The 17,581-nt window shown below is 43.7% G+C and overlaps 1 protein-coding gene across 1 annotated transcript in view; it reads right to left on the reverse strand.

The window, feature by feature from the left end:
• The window catches only part of TCF25 (transcription factor 25), a 1,148,081-nt gene that overhangs the window by 1,035,634 nt on the left and 94,866 nt on the right, over positions 1 to 17,581 (reverse strand). Inside the window, exon 3 of the mRNA XM_069635563.1 lies at positions 7,356 to 7,427. Within this exon, the coding sequence (XP_069491664.1) occupies positions 7,356 to 7,427 (72 nt within the window). The remainder of the gene's footprint in view (positions 1 to 7,355; positions 7,428 to 17,581) is intronic.

Genomic DNA, 17,581 nt, shown 5'->3' on the forward strand with positions numbered 1-17,581 from the left:
GCTCCTTTGCTTTTTTCGGAGTGCCCAGCAACGGTTTGAGAGCGAGCCACAAGCCCCTTGGGAGGTTGCAGCAATGTCTTCTGCTTAAGGTAGGTGAGACACTGTGCTGCTGGTGGGAATGGTGGGGAAGGCATGTGAATGGTTATTGTTGCAATTATTGTATTGTGTCCCTGTGCATCTGTGAAGGAATATTATGCACTGTTGATTTTCTTATGTGTATTGTTGGGTATGGTACACTAGTACGTCACATTGATCATCTGATTTGCAGTGTGATTGTACCCGGGTTAGATGTGAATAAACTATGTTTAAAAAACAAAGATGCTGGTACATAAAATGACTTTATGCCTGAGATTATGGAGACTTCTACTTGCCCAATGATTAGAGATCTTGTGCATTATATCAAAATATTGCTGGCTACTCACTAGAGAAGTCTCTTTTGAACTGTTAAAGAAGAAACTAATCAGAGGGGCTGCTCTCTGGGACTCTCGGCAGAATATTTCTGTCATTGAAGCAGGTAAAAACACCCAAGAGTTAATATTGGTGACCTATAACATGGGAAAGCCACAAAAAATATCTATTGAAATTCCCATCCCCAGAGCATAGACGTACGTTCAAGCTGTTACGAATAAACTAACTACCATGTGAAGTGTGGTGCAAGGCCGGATTAGACATACTCATGGAAAAACACACTTGTCAGATAGGTTTGGTTCCTGGTTCGATTAAAACAACTCTCCACATACTGAAACTTTTTGATAATACACTAAAATAACCAATAAGGTGACCAAATAGAAAAAAAAACGACGATTCAGAAGTGCATGGAATTCTAACATGAAATGAAAACATTGTCTCAATTTTTGCCAGTTTGTTGCAAAATCGGCATATTCTCAACTCACTATTGGTCTTTTCTCTACCCCCATAACTATCTAGTCGGAAAGAGATTAAAGCACAGCTGTAAAAACTGGGTACTCCAGAAAGCACTTGGACAGGCACTTATGCAAGTAATACAGAAAATGTCCTGCAGGCCTCACATCCAGCAAGATATCCAATGAATATAACCTATACTTACGAACCTCTTCGATCGTTAAGATTCAATCAAGATCCCAAAGCCTTTTTTTAGCCGAGTTTATCACCATTTCCTAAGATGTGTCATACTGAACCATACATGCTTCACATCTAGCCAGAGCTCAAGCAGAGGGAACACACGGGAGGACAGAGGGCACCCACTTTTTTCAGAGGGTGGACTCAGTCCCCTCCAGCTAAAATGAGAATCATTGAATGTCTTTTTTGAATTTATGAATTAAGCCAACCTCGGGTATCGAACAGCAGTTGTAAGGTTTGCTGGCCGGACACCACTGAACAGTGTAACCTGATGAAAAATAACTGACAACTAAGGGTAAAATGTCCCATTTAAGTACTGCAAGGTTCCAGGGAAAAGATTTTATTGGTTCTTGGATTTTAAAACATGCACACCTTTTAACGTTTTCAAAAACACTATTAGAAGAAAGTATCCTCTCTTGGTTTTTTGTGTGTGTGTTGATTTCATGAAAGGCCAATTTAATGAAATGTGCATATTTCACCTTCATATGCTCATTTCTGCCGATGTTGCATCCCATTGTGTTTGTTGATGAGTCCCCCACTTACATTTTTAGGACTTCACCCCTGCATCTAGCTACCCAATTGTTAAAGGAATGCTGTTCGTTCTATCTTTATTCTGTTTTAGCTGCCACCAAATCGAAAACTCTTCAGCCGTCACATTATTTGCTAAAAAAACACAGATTTTATAGACTACGCTGATGTTAATGGAATGTAAACCAAATTCGTATCTAATAGCTGATAAGGGTATGCCCTTTGAAAAATTTCATATTTTCTTCCAGAAGGAGTCTTCTAAATGGAGCTAGTCCATACTGACCATTAATAAAAGCATCTCTACACCGTAGATGGCCACAGGAACCCCCTATTTATTATAAAACTATCACCGGAAGGAAAGAGAAGTTTCCACATTTTCTATTAATTTTAGCAGCTACTGCTGAAAGTAAAATAATATGATTTATTTATAATTAAAAAACTCTTTTAGATTAATACCAACAAATATTATTATTATTATTATTATAAATAAAAACCCAAATATATAAAATTAGAGACTGTTTCTAATTCAGTATCTTCGAAAAACGGTTTACAATTGGGATACATCTTTTTCCTACCCGGCTGAAAGCAGAACACTTGTTTTACCAGTATTCATTTTCAACTTGTTTATCATAGTGTAATGCTCCAAAGCCAAACGTTGGTGATGAAGACTAATAGGGATGTAGTCCATCAGCAGCATACTGTTGGCGTACAAGAGGTAATTCATCATTTGGGATGCCAAAAGAACGAAAACAACTAGAACTAAAAGCAGAAGCAATATTGCAATATCTTAAATGAACCAACTAAGAAGTAGTGGTGCTAAAATATGCACCCTTGTTTAAGGCCGTGATTGCTTTGAATAGGGGCAGATAAGTAGCCTTGTCCATTCAATCAACACGTACTATACAGTATTGGTATGCAAGGCCTTAATCATGTTTAACAGGACCATAGGCAGCATCCCATGACAAAGGTTTGCACCATAGCCGATTTCCATCAATACTGTCAAAAGCCATGGAGAAGTCTATAAAAATAGGGTTTGACTTCTCCACGGCCTCGAGTAAATGAAGTATGAAGCCATTCACATTTGTATCGGTTCCTTTGACGAAGCCAGTTTGGACAATATCAAGTAGCCCAATCAAGCAAATCGTATCAGTCCATTTATATCCTGAAATGTGCAAGCACCCTCCCCAACCACCCGCTCCCCACACCGCCATCCCAAATACACCCTTCCCCCACCACTCCCCTCGGCTCCCCAGTTTCCCACATGGGTGCCATTACTCTTTTTTTAAATAAAAAAAAGAAACTTACCTTTAAAAGGCACAGCCCAGCACCATCCAGCACTGGTGTGCTCGAAGGCCGTTTTCAATGTTGATGACTGTGGCATCATCAACATTGAAAACGGACTTTTAGGACACCCAAACTATGCGGCACTGGGCCGTAAAGCTATGGTTAAAAAAAAAAAACACCATTAGCAGCCATGTAGGGCACTACACAGGTGCTAAGGTGAGGAGGAAGGGGGAGCTGGGAAGGGAAGAGGCACTGGCTAACCATGGTGCTCGGAATTCAGGCTTGTACCTTACAACACAGCCATTGTTCCAAGGGCTATGCTTGGTCAGCACTCACTTCCAGGGTGCTAATGGTCATCCATGTCCAGGGTAAGCAGGCATAATGTGTTATTAGTGGCTGGAGTGGCTTGTACATTTTTCTGGGCATTAGTGATACAAAAAAAACATAAGTCTTATTGCTTCAACTGGCATTTTGCTAGAGCCAGTATAGGTAGGTCTTAATGTGGAGTGGCATGGCATGCTTTACTGTAATACGTTTATTACTTGTCTATACTGGTCTACATTGTGCAGCAAGTTAGACATGTTTTAATTGTGGCGTGGCATGGCATCTTTAATAGCAAAGCAATACATTAAAGCATTCACGCTCCTGTGCAGTGTTAGTGACTTGCATGTACTGGATTGGATTTTTGGATTGACGTTACCCTACAAAACAATTGTAAATGCTCTGACAAATGCTCTGGCTTTTTAAACAATCTGCATGGATCGAAATTAAGATGTGATGAGCAGGAGCTAAAAGCAGCTCCTGGGTATCCAGCATTAACCAGGGACTAGGAGCTACCAAGAAGGTACCAGGAGCAAGTACATAGCGTCATTCAAATCTAGCTTCCACATAGTATGCAAATATCTATTATTTATGACTCATTATGCTTTACATTTTGTTTAGATTTGTCCTAATGCTTTTTATAGATTGCCCCAAATACACAGAGTTAAATTCACATAGGTGTGTTTGTTCTACATCAGGTGGCCTGGGGAGCCACACGTAGCCCCTGGTAGCCTTTGGTGGCAAGCTAACCAGGCTCTTTTAGGCCACAAGCAGGAGCTAAATACCTGCCTGCAATTTCAAACCCTGCAATGTGTCTCAAAAGGTGTGCTGTATAATGCATTAAAGCACATATTTATATCTTTATATCATAGTCTGGCGTGCCCCTGCAGAAGCATGATCGTGAGTTTTGCGCAAGCGTGGGAGTCTAGACAGGCCCGGACTGTGGTGCGACCCGTTATTTGTTGCCAATCTTCGGGCAGGAGGAGGATCCTCAGCATGGTTGACAAGGGGGGCCCCAAAATGTTGTGCTACGCCACTGATTACGAAAACCTATTTGTTTGGGATTCTTGGACACTTTCACCGGGTTTTCGAACCACTGGCAAGGTTTCCTAAACTGTGTTGACTGCAGGCTGCTAGGTTGGGGGGGGAGGGGGGTGACGCTCACAAAAGCACTGGAAAAAGACTGCCACACAAAAGTGCGACGTGCTTCCCCGGAATGCAATGCGGAGATGCTCAGCGGCGGGCAAGAAGGAAACAGGTAATTGGCATGGCAAAACAGCGGTCGTTTGGTGGGTTGGGGTGGCAGAGAGAGAGAAAGAGGTCAGCGTAGACAGATGGGTTGAGGGTGCTGGGAGAGGAGGGTGTGGGGGCTCGGGGGAGATCCCCCGAAAACATTCAGGAGGAGGGCGGAGTCAGAGAGAGCAGTCTTGGAGAGGGGGGCAGCAGGAAGCGGCCATCCCCAATGGCAGCTTTTGTGAGCGGTTTTCGCTCACAGATCCATTGGTATGCCTGCTATTACTATTATAGCCTGGACTATAGCTCCCGGCTAGCATTAACATCTTCTCACTTCAGTACTCTTAATTGTTACTTCTGGGTTCAGAGATTTGTAGCGATCAACATGCTTCTCTAGCTATCCTGCAGTCTAGGTTCAACTAGTACAGCCTATCCCCACTTCCTTACGCCTAAAGGATATCTATGCCTCTTGGCCAAACCACAACATGCTTTCCTCTCATTATCCTAGCTCATAGCTATTGTCACCTCTGTCTCTAGGAATGAGGTTCTATATACCACGTTGACAGCAAGATTGTCTTTTTTATTTCCTGGCTGATTAGGTGGCTTCACTTTATTGGCTTCTTGCCCTATGACTGATCATTGCACAATAGTTCCACCTCCTGCCCATGTTCATGGCCAGTGACGCATGATGGGTTAATTAGAACTGCTCCGCTCCATGCAGCCGAAATGATAAATACCCTGGCTTTCATGTTCTAATCAGACAGCCCATAAACATGGCTCCTGGGCGCCTTTGTTCTTCATTAAGCAAATTAGTACTTTGCAGGCTGCGCCACATGGAGCATAAGCAATTTCCCCATTAATTCCTTCTGGTGGCTGAGAGAGCCCCTGTCACAAGTCCATGCCCGAGCTTGTGCACACAGCATGAGTTTACTTTGAGTCTTTGCGCTTAATATAAAAACACATGTAACTGCTCCAAATGGTAGACCCAACTTCTTGAGGTATATTATTTCAAGGATTTCTCCTGGAGTGACAAGCATTGGCTCTTTTGATTACACCTTAACATGGCACTTTATGTGAAAGATGCCTCTTCTGGGATCCCTTGCCCTATTGTGCACTTCCGGGCAACTGGGACCCCTACAAGGAAAGGTTAAGAGAACTCTGAATGATCTTCTACTTTATACCTTCAGGGGTTACATTTTGGATCAGTAGCTTCCCCTGTGCCCTGGAGTTCCCCAGTTATGATCAAGAAACAGATAACCTCATCACACTGCACAAAATGTTGTATATCCCAGTCATTTTGGGCCACAGAAAGGCACTGCTGTCCCCCACACACAAACATGGACCATGGAGCTCCACAATGGCAGCATCACCTAAAACATGGGCTACAATAGAAACGCAAGATTAACATGAGCTACAATGGAAACCGAAGATTGCAGACGGCTGTGATCATAGCTCAAGCCACATCTCTGCAAACACAGGGACAGGGAGAACAGCAAAGTAGAAACTCTGCATCCAGGAGAAGTTGGACCAATCAGATTATACCTTCTATAAAACACAGGAGCTTTGAGAGAGAGTGGTGGGTGATTTTGGAAGGAGATGGAATTCTGGTGAGCATTAGAGGCAGAAGGAGAACATGCAGGTGATGTAACAGGAGAGCAGAGGCTGGCAAGAGGTGACAAGGGGGCAGAATAAGAGGAGTGAGGCGGCAAACAGAAGAGGAATGGAGGAGATATATCAGGAAGAGATTGGGGCTGCAGGAAGAGCTGAGCAAGAGGGAGGGAGTCCAAAAGGTGGCAATGTCAAGGGGGCAAGAGGAAGAGTACATTGAGAAGGCTCTATGAGGACATATCCGGAGGGGCGGGGAGGTGTGCATTGTGGAGGTGACTGAATAAGACCACAAAGAGGGGCCTGGAGAAAAGCGAGGTAAAGAGAAGGATCAAGTACACTATAAAGCTGAATGCCTAGAGTTAAAGAAGTGCAGCGGTACAAGCGCATGGTGATATGTCGGGGATGCACAAGAGGAGACAAAGAAGGGAGAGAGTAGAGAGAAGGGGACAGGAGGTATAGAGGGAGAGGTATAGAGGGGAGAACTCCTTAGGCATGGCCCATTGCCATTCATCAAAGCAGTAGACAAGGACAGGGTGTTGGGGACTCTGGCCAGGACCCTAGGACAGGGAGTAGGAGAAGGTTCCTTGACCCAGCCTGTGGTAATGTTTAGCTGGCTGGCCTCTGGGTGGAAGGTTTTCCTTCTGACATATCTTCAAGAACTGCTCCAACCGGCAAGGAAACTTGGCTGGCAAGCCCCATGATGGAAGAGTTTGTGCTTACCCTGCTGCCACCCAGCCATAGATTCTGCCATTATCCTGGGCAAATGTGGAAGCACAAGCAGGCCGCAAGACCTAGGTTGGGGAGAACGATCTCCTTGGAATCCAGGACAAGAAGCAGAGGATAGAAGGCAAAGACCTTTGACCAAGAAATAAGTGTGGGACTTTTAAATCAATTCCAACTGTAAGTGAAATAACTAAAACTATTCCTGAAAGGGATTCCTAAATTTAGGAGTACAAACCCCAGAGAGCTTTTCCTGAAGACAGAGGCCTCTTTTGAATCCTCCCAAAATTGAATGTTTAACATTTTTCTAAGTTGGCTCTGAATAAAAAAAAAAAACTTCTAGTTCAGTACCATTTCAGATTGAAGACATACCATATTCAGAATTACGTTTTACTGTAAGCAAAAGCTTAAAAGTACATGACTGTGCTAACTGTGCACTTAAACAACACAGATGGAATCCGAAGAAAGAGCTGTTTGAATTTGGTAAGTGGAGTAATAATAGTCAGCATTTGGTAAGAGGAAAGAATATATTCCCATACAAATGCATTTGTCCCTTAACATACCGCAGTCTCTGGTGGTAGGTTCCTCTTACTTTTTCTTTTCTTTTTCTTTTTTGGTTTGTTACTTGAATTTGGCTGCAAAACAAGAAAGGTTGTGGAGTTAGGGCACAGTGAGTCATTCTTACTGGCTTAACATCATACAATTGAATTTAATTGCAGCTAAAATCCCTTATATTAACAGACATCTTAAAATGCATGAGTATAAATCTACTACAGTGAGCACATTTAATTTCTGAATACCATTTCCCTCTAAAATTAACCTTGTGTCCGCTCTTATCCCTCCTACCCTGGGGACTCAAGATTACTAGCAGCAAAACCAAGTTCTGCACAGGGGTTCCTTAGAACCTAGAGGGGGGAGGGTGAGAATGTACAGGGCTTATTTCTGGCACCTAATTAGGACATATTTACACCTTGTGGAAAACCTACACCACTTTGCTTAGGGGTTTACATAAAATAGTAAAACATTTGAAAATAATAGGTTACTCTAACAAAAAGTAAAATGTACAAACAATGTTGAGATACATACACTCACTCAACGGCACTGCAAATTCATCCATGAAACTGAAATGATAAACACTAACTCCATACCAGTCGACATCCAACCTTAACATTCACTTTACATTTTAAGCAGTGTGCATCAATGCCATAGCTGAAGTGAGTGTTAAGGATGGCTTTATGGTGGTATGGATTGAGTGTCTGTACCTTACTGGGGTAACTTTTACTGTTTGCAGACATTCATTTTGCTAAAGTAACCTTAACTTTTTGGGAACTTTGAGTGTATAATAGCATGGGCAATAAGAGTGTGTTGTTACAGATGGACTCAAGAACACACCAACTCCCAGATGAGGTTCAAGGGTTTTTATTTTGAATTCCAAATGGGCCTATTGGCTGTCCCCCTCTCAAATATAGGGGCCGGCAATCCCACCCTAACCCAGGCTTCCCTCAACCCCAGATTGGTGCTTGTGATAGGTAACCCCTACTATCTACAACCATCTATCTATATGTGAGGGCATAAAGGCAAACACCTTTATCTACCTAGACATCCTCCGAGAACAATCTAGGCAACACCTAACCGGGACTCTGGTTTGATGGGGCCTTCCAGTCAATCTGGGCACTCACCTGATCATCCATGGCCTTCTATTCATTTCCCTGCTGCTCTATTCTCGCTCTCCCTGCTTCACTACCATCCTTACTTCCTAACTTCCTTTTCCTACCCCTCTTCTGCTACTCACCCTCCCTATAGTCTGTTCCTCCGATGATGCCTCTCTCCTTTCCTCCCCATCGTCTGCTTCCACCCTCCAAACTTACTCTCTACTACTAAGCTCCCCTCCTATACTACTACTGCTCCCGCCCTTCCACTCAATACTTGACCTTCCAGTACTCAACCGCCTACACACCACTACTACTGCTCTGCCTCCTACGACCAACACAGCTACTGCTCTGCTTCTACTTCTGCCACCTACACATTACATCTGTAAGTGACTTCAATCCAGCACTCCAACTAAGTCAATGGCTAGTATGGGATGCCCAATGGAAACCCTTATTTATATATTTTTATGTCCAAAGTTCTTTAAATCTGGATGATGAACCCTTATATAACGCCCCTCTCTTGAATCCCCCCAGCCTCACTGAGCCAAGAAGTAGGTTTGTTTTGCAAATTAAAAGGTTTATTTGAATAATTGAACAATATATATAATATATATATATATCACACTTTTATGAATAGAATAATATCTGAATAGCACACTTATGAAGATGAACAGTGATCAGCAATGGTTATATCACAATATCAACTATCTCTTTAATCACTTAGGAGTAGGAATAGGAAAATAAGGCAGCAGAGAATACTTTGGATGAGTTCAAGGAAATGCAAGATAGGAAAGAATGCAACACAGAAATAAACTTGATATGATTTCCACACAAAAACAATGTAATCACTCTTCCCCCTGTGACTACTCAATCCCCCCACTATGCAATATGAAGAGGTGGAAATGAGGGCACACAGGTTTAAGGAATACAATCAATAATGCAGTTCAATCCCAGTTCCCCCAGCAAGCTTAGAGAGAACAGGTATGATTTAAAACAGGCAAAAATGCTTTTGAATGTGATTGGCAATGAAAGGGAAAAATGCTAAAAATGACGTTAATACGCTAAATGGGATTCAGAATTAGTGAGAGTTACTTTGGATTGGTTCAGGTCAACACTAGCAATGATTTATGAATGATTATCAGATTGAAAATGAAATTCAGCAATTGTGGTGAAATTGAGCTAAATTGCAATTCGCGGCAACTTTTCTGCGTGCGTGAAACGCGATTACGGAAAAACTATTTCGGTTCTAGGACGTGTGGTTCAAAAGTTAGAGGTTTTTGTGAAGGTAGATTTTTCAGAAACAGAGTCAAGATTTCAAAATGAAAGATGCACTTTAAAGATTTACCAACAAGGATAGGCTTATACTAAGGAGCTATGAAGACACTCAACGGGCAGCCACCAGAACAGCGGCGCCTCCGCTCTGACTTCTGTCCATCAAAACACTTGCCCCTCTTCAGAAAAATATCAGCGCATAGATGATTGATGCTACAATTATCAAGGATTATGTGGAGGAGAGAAGAACTTAGGATGGACAACAGAGATTCAATAATGTAGTTATGATTAGGTTGGAATTGTTGGATTGGGTTACTTAATACTAAGAGATGAATATGGACAGTTCTAGATTAAATACTCCTAGGCTTTGGGATGGAATAGGCCCGTCAAAGATCTGATCAAGGGTTTGACTGGGATTCGCTTGCCACCGGACAGGTCTCAGGCACCGGGTTCTGCTTTCAGCACGGCACTCTGGTCTGTGCGGCCTCTTGGACTGGATCTGACTGGTTCTGGATACAGCTATGCTCTCTGGGTCTGGGTTCTAGCACAGGGTTCTTAGCCAGAAGCAAAACAGGAGCCCAGTCAGGCTGTTGGATTCTGAGATGCCCCTTGGAAGTTTAGGGGTTAGAATCAGGTTGCAAATGATTCTGAAGGCCTCTGAAAAAGGTTCAGCTTGTGGGTTAGGCCTCTCTGCTTCAAGGTTCTAGAGTTTGGTTCTAGAGCTTGGTTCTGGAGTCTGGTTTCTGGATCTATGTCTGGATCTTCTTGCAGGGTGCTTCACCAAGAAATCAGTTAAGAAGTGGAAAGTGTGTGTCCTGCCTGTCCTCAGCAGTCCCTATTTATGTATTTCAAAAGTGGGTGGGGAGGCTGATTCTCTATGCCCAACCCTCTAAGGATATGGTGGGACAGAGGATTCCCTGTCCCCTGGAGAAAGGAGCAGTGTGTCATCCTGTGTCATCATGTGTCATGTTTATGGCTTAGGGGAAAGACCCTCCCCTTTTCACTGGACAGTATATCTTATTTTTCATAAAAAAACATATTTACAAGGTGCACAACTTGTTAATACTACCTAAATTACATGACAGATTGCCTAAGGTACATTTCTGTTCAACTCTCATTTTCCTAAGAGCTTCGGTTCAGAAATTACACTTTTTCGCGCTTTTGGTGGGTTTCTCAAGATTAGTTCTGCACCAATTTTTATATATGCATGCACACCACATCTGGGCACATTTCTGTAATTTTCCACGTTCCTGGCATAAACACAGTAGCTACAATATTAAAAACATTCGGGGTTCAGTCTCAGAACATCGCACAGATTCCAGCTTAGTCTTAAACTGTGAGCACATTTTTCATTTTAACAATCTCAAAGTTTCACATTTTTGTCAGTTCAGTGCAATTTGTTATATGCATTTTTCTAAAACATATATTTAATCCAATGTTAAATCCACATCCTAAGTCTGGTCCGCCTCCAGAGCTGGGATGACTCAGAGGGTCACATGTCCTTCTTCCTGCCAGCAGTTTGTGGTCAGTCACACCCGAATTAGCATTTCTATTCAGCCCAAGCTCTCCATTGTCTTCACTCAGAGCAACAGGCCAGGGTGCCTCTCCTAGTTCCTTTTCACAACAGCCTGTCAATTTCTTAGCCAAGGGCAGGGGGAAGTTTCCTTTGTTCAGGGGGAAGGTGTGTAATTTGTTTGAAGCACAGTGTGGGAAACTTTAACTCCTAAACCCAATGTCTAAAAATGATCTTATCTTAAAATATAACTCACATTTTTCACAAACACATCAAACAATTTCTTACTTCAAGCCTTTTCAAAATATAGTTTTAAATTGTATCCACCTCTTGGGCTTCTGATAGCAAGTCTTTCTTTGGCATAGTGTGAGTTCACTGTACAACTTTACACAAAATGGTTTTAAAATCGCCGGCTTCTGATAGAGGTGAGTAACTGTCATGATCACTACTTCCAAGAATGCAGGACCTGCCCAACATCCTTGGAAGCAGGCTCATAACCTTCATTCCGGGCACCAGCCGGCCCCTATTGGGACCTTTTGGACCTTGTCCTGGCGCCGGCGGCACCAGGCTCATAAAGATCATTGGTCCCGGCACTGGAAGCGTCGGGCTCATAAGATGTGTAAAAGTGCTTGGGTGGACCTACCTACAGCAGACCATGCTGCATACTCACCAACAAGATGACGTCCACATCCTCTTCTGACAGGGACTACTTTCTTACCTGGGTGGGGCAGACTCCACTCCTTGGATCAGAAACACTGGGACTCTTCTGGAAACTGGAACTCTTTCCTTACCTAGGCGAGGCAGTGGAAGAAGACGCCTAAGCACTCCTGCACACTATTTAAACCATGCCCGATTGATGCAACGTGCTTCGCGTTATTCTGCATCAGCAGCAGGACGCTCACCGAGTCAGCTCCAGTCTTCCAGTGAAAACTCCAGCTCCAGCACCTGTGGGAACAAAGTCTTACCTTCCTGGGATCCCGTCTTCAGCCGCACCTGCCAGCACAAAAAACAACAGGTTAGCAAAAGCCAACTTAAAGCCAAAAGCCAGCATTTTTACTAACCCGATCCATCGGCATCTTCCAATCCTCACGCCGCATTCCTTGGCAGTCCATCGATCCCTGTAAAGGCAAAGAACATTGATCAGTCATTTTGCATATTTTGATCTGCTTACCTGTGCGACGCACGCTCCGGATTCCAACAAGCGCTGCATACCCGCACCTGCAAATAAAGAAAGACAGTAAGGAGCGCTTTTAAAACCATCAGCCGCCATTCTACTTACGTGCCTTCACGCGTGCCATCTTCCTACTTACGCGCTTGCACGAACTTTGGCGTCCATGAACCAACGCCTACCGCATCCAAAACCTGCAAGAGAAAAAGAGACATTAAAGAGTGCATTTAAAACCATCAGCAGCCATTCAACTTACGTGCCTTCACGCGCGCCATCCACCTACTTACGCGCTTGCACGTACTTTGGCGTCCATTAAACAACGCCTACCGCATCCAAAGCCTGTAAGAGAAAAGGACTTCATTAAAGGTGTTCAGATACATATAAGGAACCGATCGTGCAGTTAACGACGGCCTCGCGCTCAAAGTTGTCCTCTGCAAGTAAGAGGTTTACAATATCACCAGTGGAGTAACTGGTACCCGCGCCCCTGCACCAGTCGCAGGATGGAGAGCCCAGCATTCACCTACTTAACGTGAGCACACCTATCCTTTGGGCCTCAAGGAAAGAGAGAGTGAGGAAGAGAAGTCCGTCCAACCACCGTTCATTAACCCCTTGTTCTTCTGCCTGCAGACACCTCACTCTTCACGTCAGGCATACCGTGAGAAGAGGTCCAGCCCAGGGAACCAGCCGAGTCCTGCGCTTTACAATTGAAGACACTGTAACAACCCAGTCAAGATCTGCCCCTCCGTGGGAATCAGGTGAGCGTTACAGTAACGGTATTGCACCCATTTTTGACAGATTTCTTCCAGCAAGCAATCCTCAAAAGTGGACTTTGTTCAGATAACACATACTTCTGTGGACCTTATATTGATGTAGATTCTTGAAGGAGAATGAGGTTGACCACCCAACAAGGAGGTTGGATCTTTTTGGGTGGTTCGTGAGCCCTGATTTTGCAAATTTGACAACAAATAAAAACGGATTTTTGAAAACAGCTCTGTTTCTTTTGCAATGATTTTGCTTTGTGGGCAGCCAAATGAAGGGTTTTGGCAGTGGTCTCCTGTGTTACCACTGACACAGGCAAAAGTGGATGGCAGCCTATTTTTCAGATTTTCACTGCACACTTTCTGGTGATTTCTAGCGAGCAGCATGCTTTCCAGTGGCCATTTCTGAGGTTTCTGCTGCCAGCAATGCACAGTGATGTTGCAGGGCTTGGACCAATGGGTTAAGACATCCCACACTACTACTCTGCATTCTGCTACTTACAAATACATACCATTACTACTCTGCCCCCACACTGCTACTACTTCACCCACACACACTTAATCACTCCCTCTTTCCCTCCTTAAGTCACTCTTTATTCACTAGTTGCTCTTTAACTAATGCTTCCACTAACACACCTTACACACCCCCTCACAACACAGTAACACGTTCTTTCAACAGCCAATACCTTTGCTCTCAACTGCCCCCACACTGCTTTTCACATTACTTTGTCCTCCTGGTCTCTTGGTCTTCTGTCTCCTCCTTTTCCTCTCGCATCAACAGGACTACCTAAATCTTCCAGTTTCCTGTTGCTCCTTTTATCCCCCATCACCTGCCTCTATTACTTCATCCCCTCTGGTTCGTTAATCTTGACTTGCCGTACGTGTGTGTGGCATAAATGTGAATGTCATACAAGTGCGTACCTTCAGAGCGTGTGGCTTAAGTTTGTGTGTCTGGCGTACAAGTGCGTGGCATAAGTGCGTATGGTGTTAAGTGTGTGTGTGGCGTAAGTCCAAGTGGTGTAAGAGCATGTGCCATATGTGTACATGGCGTTAGCATGTGGCATAACAGTAGGTGACCTAAGAGACTGTGGCAGCAGGCATATCATTGTTTGCTATGCAAGTGTCTGCCATGTGAGGGTAAAGCGTAAGAGTAGCATATGAGTGTTAGCGCAGGAGTGTTATTGGTGTTTGATGTAAACGGATATGGAATGCACTTGTTCCATACACCTCCTTTATATATGAAAACTCACATTAAAGTGATGGCTGACTTTTATATGAGTTTTTATACTTGTGAGGCCCTATAGGAGTTTAATTTCATATATGTCTACAATTTACATCTCCTATACTATCATATACATATTTAAACTCACATCAAAGTCCTACCTTTTCATACACATAATAGTATACTTCTCCTATACATATAAAAACTTGCATCAAACTCATCATGGCATGTATGAAACATATGTCATGTTCATTTCGTACACAACCACGTACAGATCTTGTAAAAGTTTGAGATATAGCTAAAACTTAAATATCTCAAAATTGGCCACCTTGAGTTTAAACATTTTAAGACACCAATGAGATCTAGGTGCGTGCAATAAACCTAGGAAAAGGGGAGTGAGCACCACTTTAATTCAAAAATTTGTTTAGAACAAAGGTTATATAAATAAATATATGAGCGCACTGCAGCAACCCAAAAGGCAATGTGGCAGGTAAAAATGTGAATTCAAGAAGATTATAGCATACTAGCTATAATGCTTTGTGCTCACAAAAGACGTGCACTAGCGCCACCAAGCATTAAATAGGTCAATATTTGTTGAATAAATCACAAAATACCATCAAACAATAAACACAGATGTTTTGGTCAATGCATTTCGGATAATAAAACAACCATGATCAGTGCACATCTAAGAAAATAGAAAACAGAAGCACAGTCACATATGAAAACCACAAAAAACAAATCTTAAACACGCTGAGATAGAACCTTAAAAACGGTTTAACAAAGAATGATGTAATAAAATAAATACCATCAAAACCAAGAAGTGAGTGGCAGAACAAGGTACCCGTCATAAATTGATAAACATCCAAATCTGTAAATAAACGAAATAAAACAAAAAGAATATTGTCAGCAAACACCCAATGCAAGGTGATAACCCAGAAATCAATGGAGTTACCTGTCTCCAGGGAACATAGACAACAGCATATGCATTGGGAATTATGTGTAACCGGATAAGTAAATCTCAAGTGCCCATGCATATTAGTACCTGTTGACGAATACACCAGGCCTTCAAAAACAAAATTAGAAAGTCCCAGTAGGGAAAAAAAAAAAAGAAATATGAGGACCATCAGCAAACAGTCTAAGAAGCAATGAAGGTGAGCTTGCAGGTCAGAAGTGTTGCTTATCAGTGGTTTCAAAATCACGGGATGTAAATAGTAGAGATAGGAGATGAGCTACTGTAGTTAACAGACGGTTGCAGGTCATTTGGTCGAAAACCAAATGATCAAATGCCATTTGATCGGGAGTCAAATGGTCGAAAAAATGGTCGATTTTTTTATTTTATTATTACTTTCTTTTTATGGGGGGGTGGGGGTTCCCCCCAAACCCCCTTTTTCTATATTATTTTTTTTTACCAAACAAAACTAAAAAAATATATAAATAAATAAAAAAATTCAACCATTTTTTTTTCTACCAATTGACTTTCAATCAAATGGTCATTCGATCTTTTATTTTCAACCATTTGACCGGACACCTTAACAGACAAGTGGAGTGATAAAGCATCTACAGGGACCGAAATGTACATATAATAAACAGGAGCTAAATGTAGCTCCTGGGTATCCATCATTCACCAGTGACCAGGAGCTACCAATGGGGAACGAAGAGCTAGTACATAGCGTTACACAAATCTAACTTCCACACAAGATGCAAACATGTCCTTTAGTCCATTATTTATGAACTCCTAATATAGATTGGCCCAAATGCACGAATTAAAATCACGTTGGTGTATTTTTTCGGCATCAGTTGGTTTGGGCAGCCAAAAGAAGCTCCTGGTAGCTGTTGTGTCCAGCTAACCAGGCTTTTCTAGGCCACAAGCAGGAGCTAAATAGGTCCCAGCTACCTTCAATTATGAACCATGGTCTATATGCCGTAAACATCAGACTGCGTGCTGATATCATCGCAGAGCCACAATGACGTCATACGTAGCTGCGTTCTAAAACAAGACAGAAGATGAAACAAGAGGACCTGCATCCTCACGTACAGAAATTATTTTTGCCCGATAAGAAAGACAAAAAATAATAGAACACACTATATAAAAGAATCGAATAAATAAGAATAAAATAATAGAGATAGTGAAAATACATAAAAACTAAAAAGGTAAGTATGGGGGCGTGGCCTGGAGCCGACTCGATGAGGTCGCTCCTCTGAAGCCGCCCGTGGATTGCCCGCTGCCGTGCCTGAATTTATGCGGTTCCTGGGCCCTAATCGATCCAGCGACTTCGGCCGCAGACTTAGGAGCCGCTGGAGAACAAGCTGTCCTGAGATGAGGGGCTGATATCGGAGCTTTACACTCCAAATCGCAGTCCAGATCCCGGCTCCCTCCCCGCCCGAGAAAACCAAGATGGTGGACGCACGGCTGTGCGCACACGGCACGGGGATATGGAGGCGAACCCAGTCACAGCATACAAGCTGGGGGAGTTGAGCACCCGAGCGTGGCGAGCGGACTGGCATCATCTATCTGCAGGGAGTGGCCCGTCCCTCCCCCCCTGAAGCGCCGGAGCCTGAATCTGAGTGGGGGATCCCTGGCACCGGAGGCCGTGGCAGAGGCGATTGAGGCGGTCGATTGAGGTCCCTCCGCCGCCCACCTCTGCATCAGGGTCCCGCACCGGAGCTAAGCCTGGTAGCCCACCTGCAGCCAGAAAGAGGTAGGGGCCACAACTCCCTGGTAAGGGATCCGGGGAGACGCCTGAGAGCTTTTGCGGCGGCCCGTCCCTGGTGGATTCCTCATCGTGCCCCTTGGCCTCTGTGGGTGGGCATCCCGGCGCCCACCTGGACACTCTGCACCCCCCCCACCCCCAAGAGACCCCGACCCACGCTGGTGATGGGCTTGACCCACGTGCGGGTCCCTTGACTCTTCTTCTCCCCCTCCAACCTCCTGAACTCTTCCTGGGGCGGCCCTGCCCACGGCCTTATTCCCTGCGGAAAGGGCTATAATCTGCACGAGTTAAGTGACACACCTTGGCTTCTTGCGAGGTTGCGGAGCTCTTGGCGGCCATTAAGTCGCCGCCAACAAGCAACACAATGTCTAGACCACAGTCATCCTCCAAGTCCTCAGATATAGCAGCTATGTTGATGTCATCTGAAAAAACGAAGAAACTGGACTCCTGCCCCTCTGCCTCGCGGGAATCTCTGGATAACAGGGACCACTGGCGA

The sequence above is a fragment of the Ambystoma mexicanum genome, chromosome 1q, assembly GCF_040938575.1.
Source record: "Ambystoma mexicanum isolate Mex_15411 chromosome 1q, UKY_AmexF1_1, whole genome shotgun sequence".
In the NCBI taxonomy this organism is placed as follows: Eukaryota; Metazoa; Chordata; class Amphibia; order Caudata; family Ambystomatidae; genus Ambystoma; species Ambystoma mexicanum.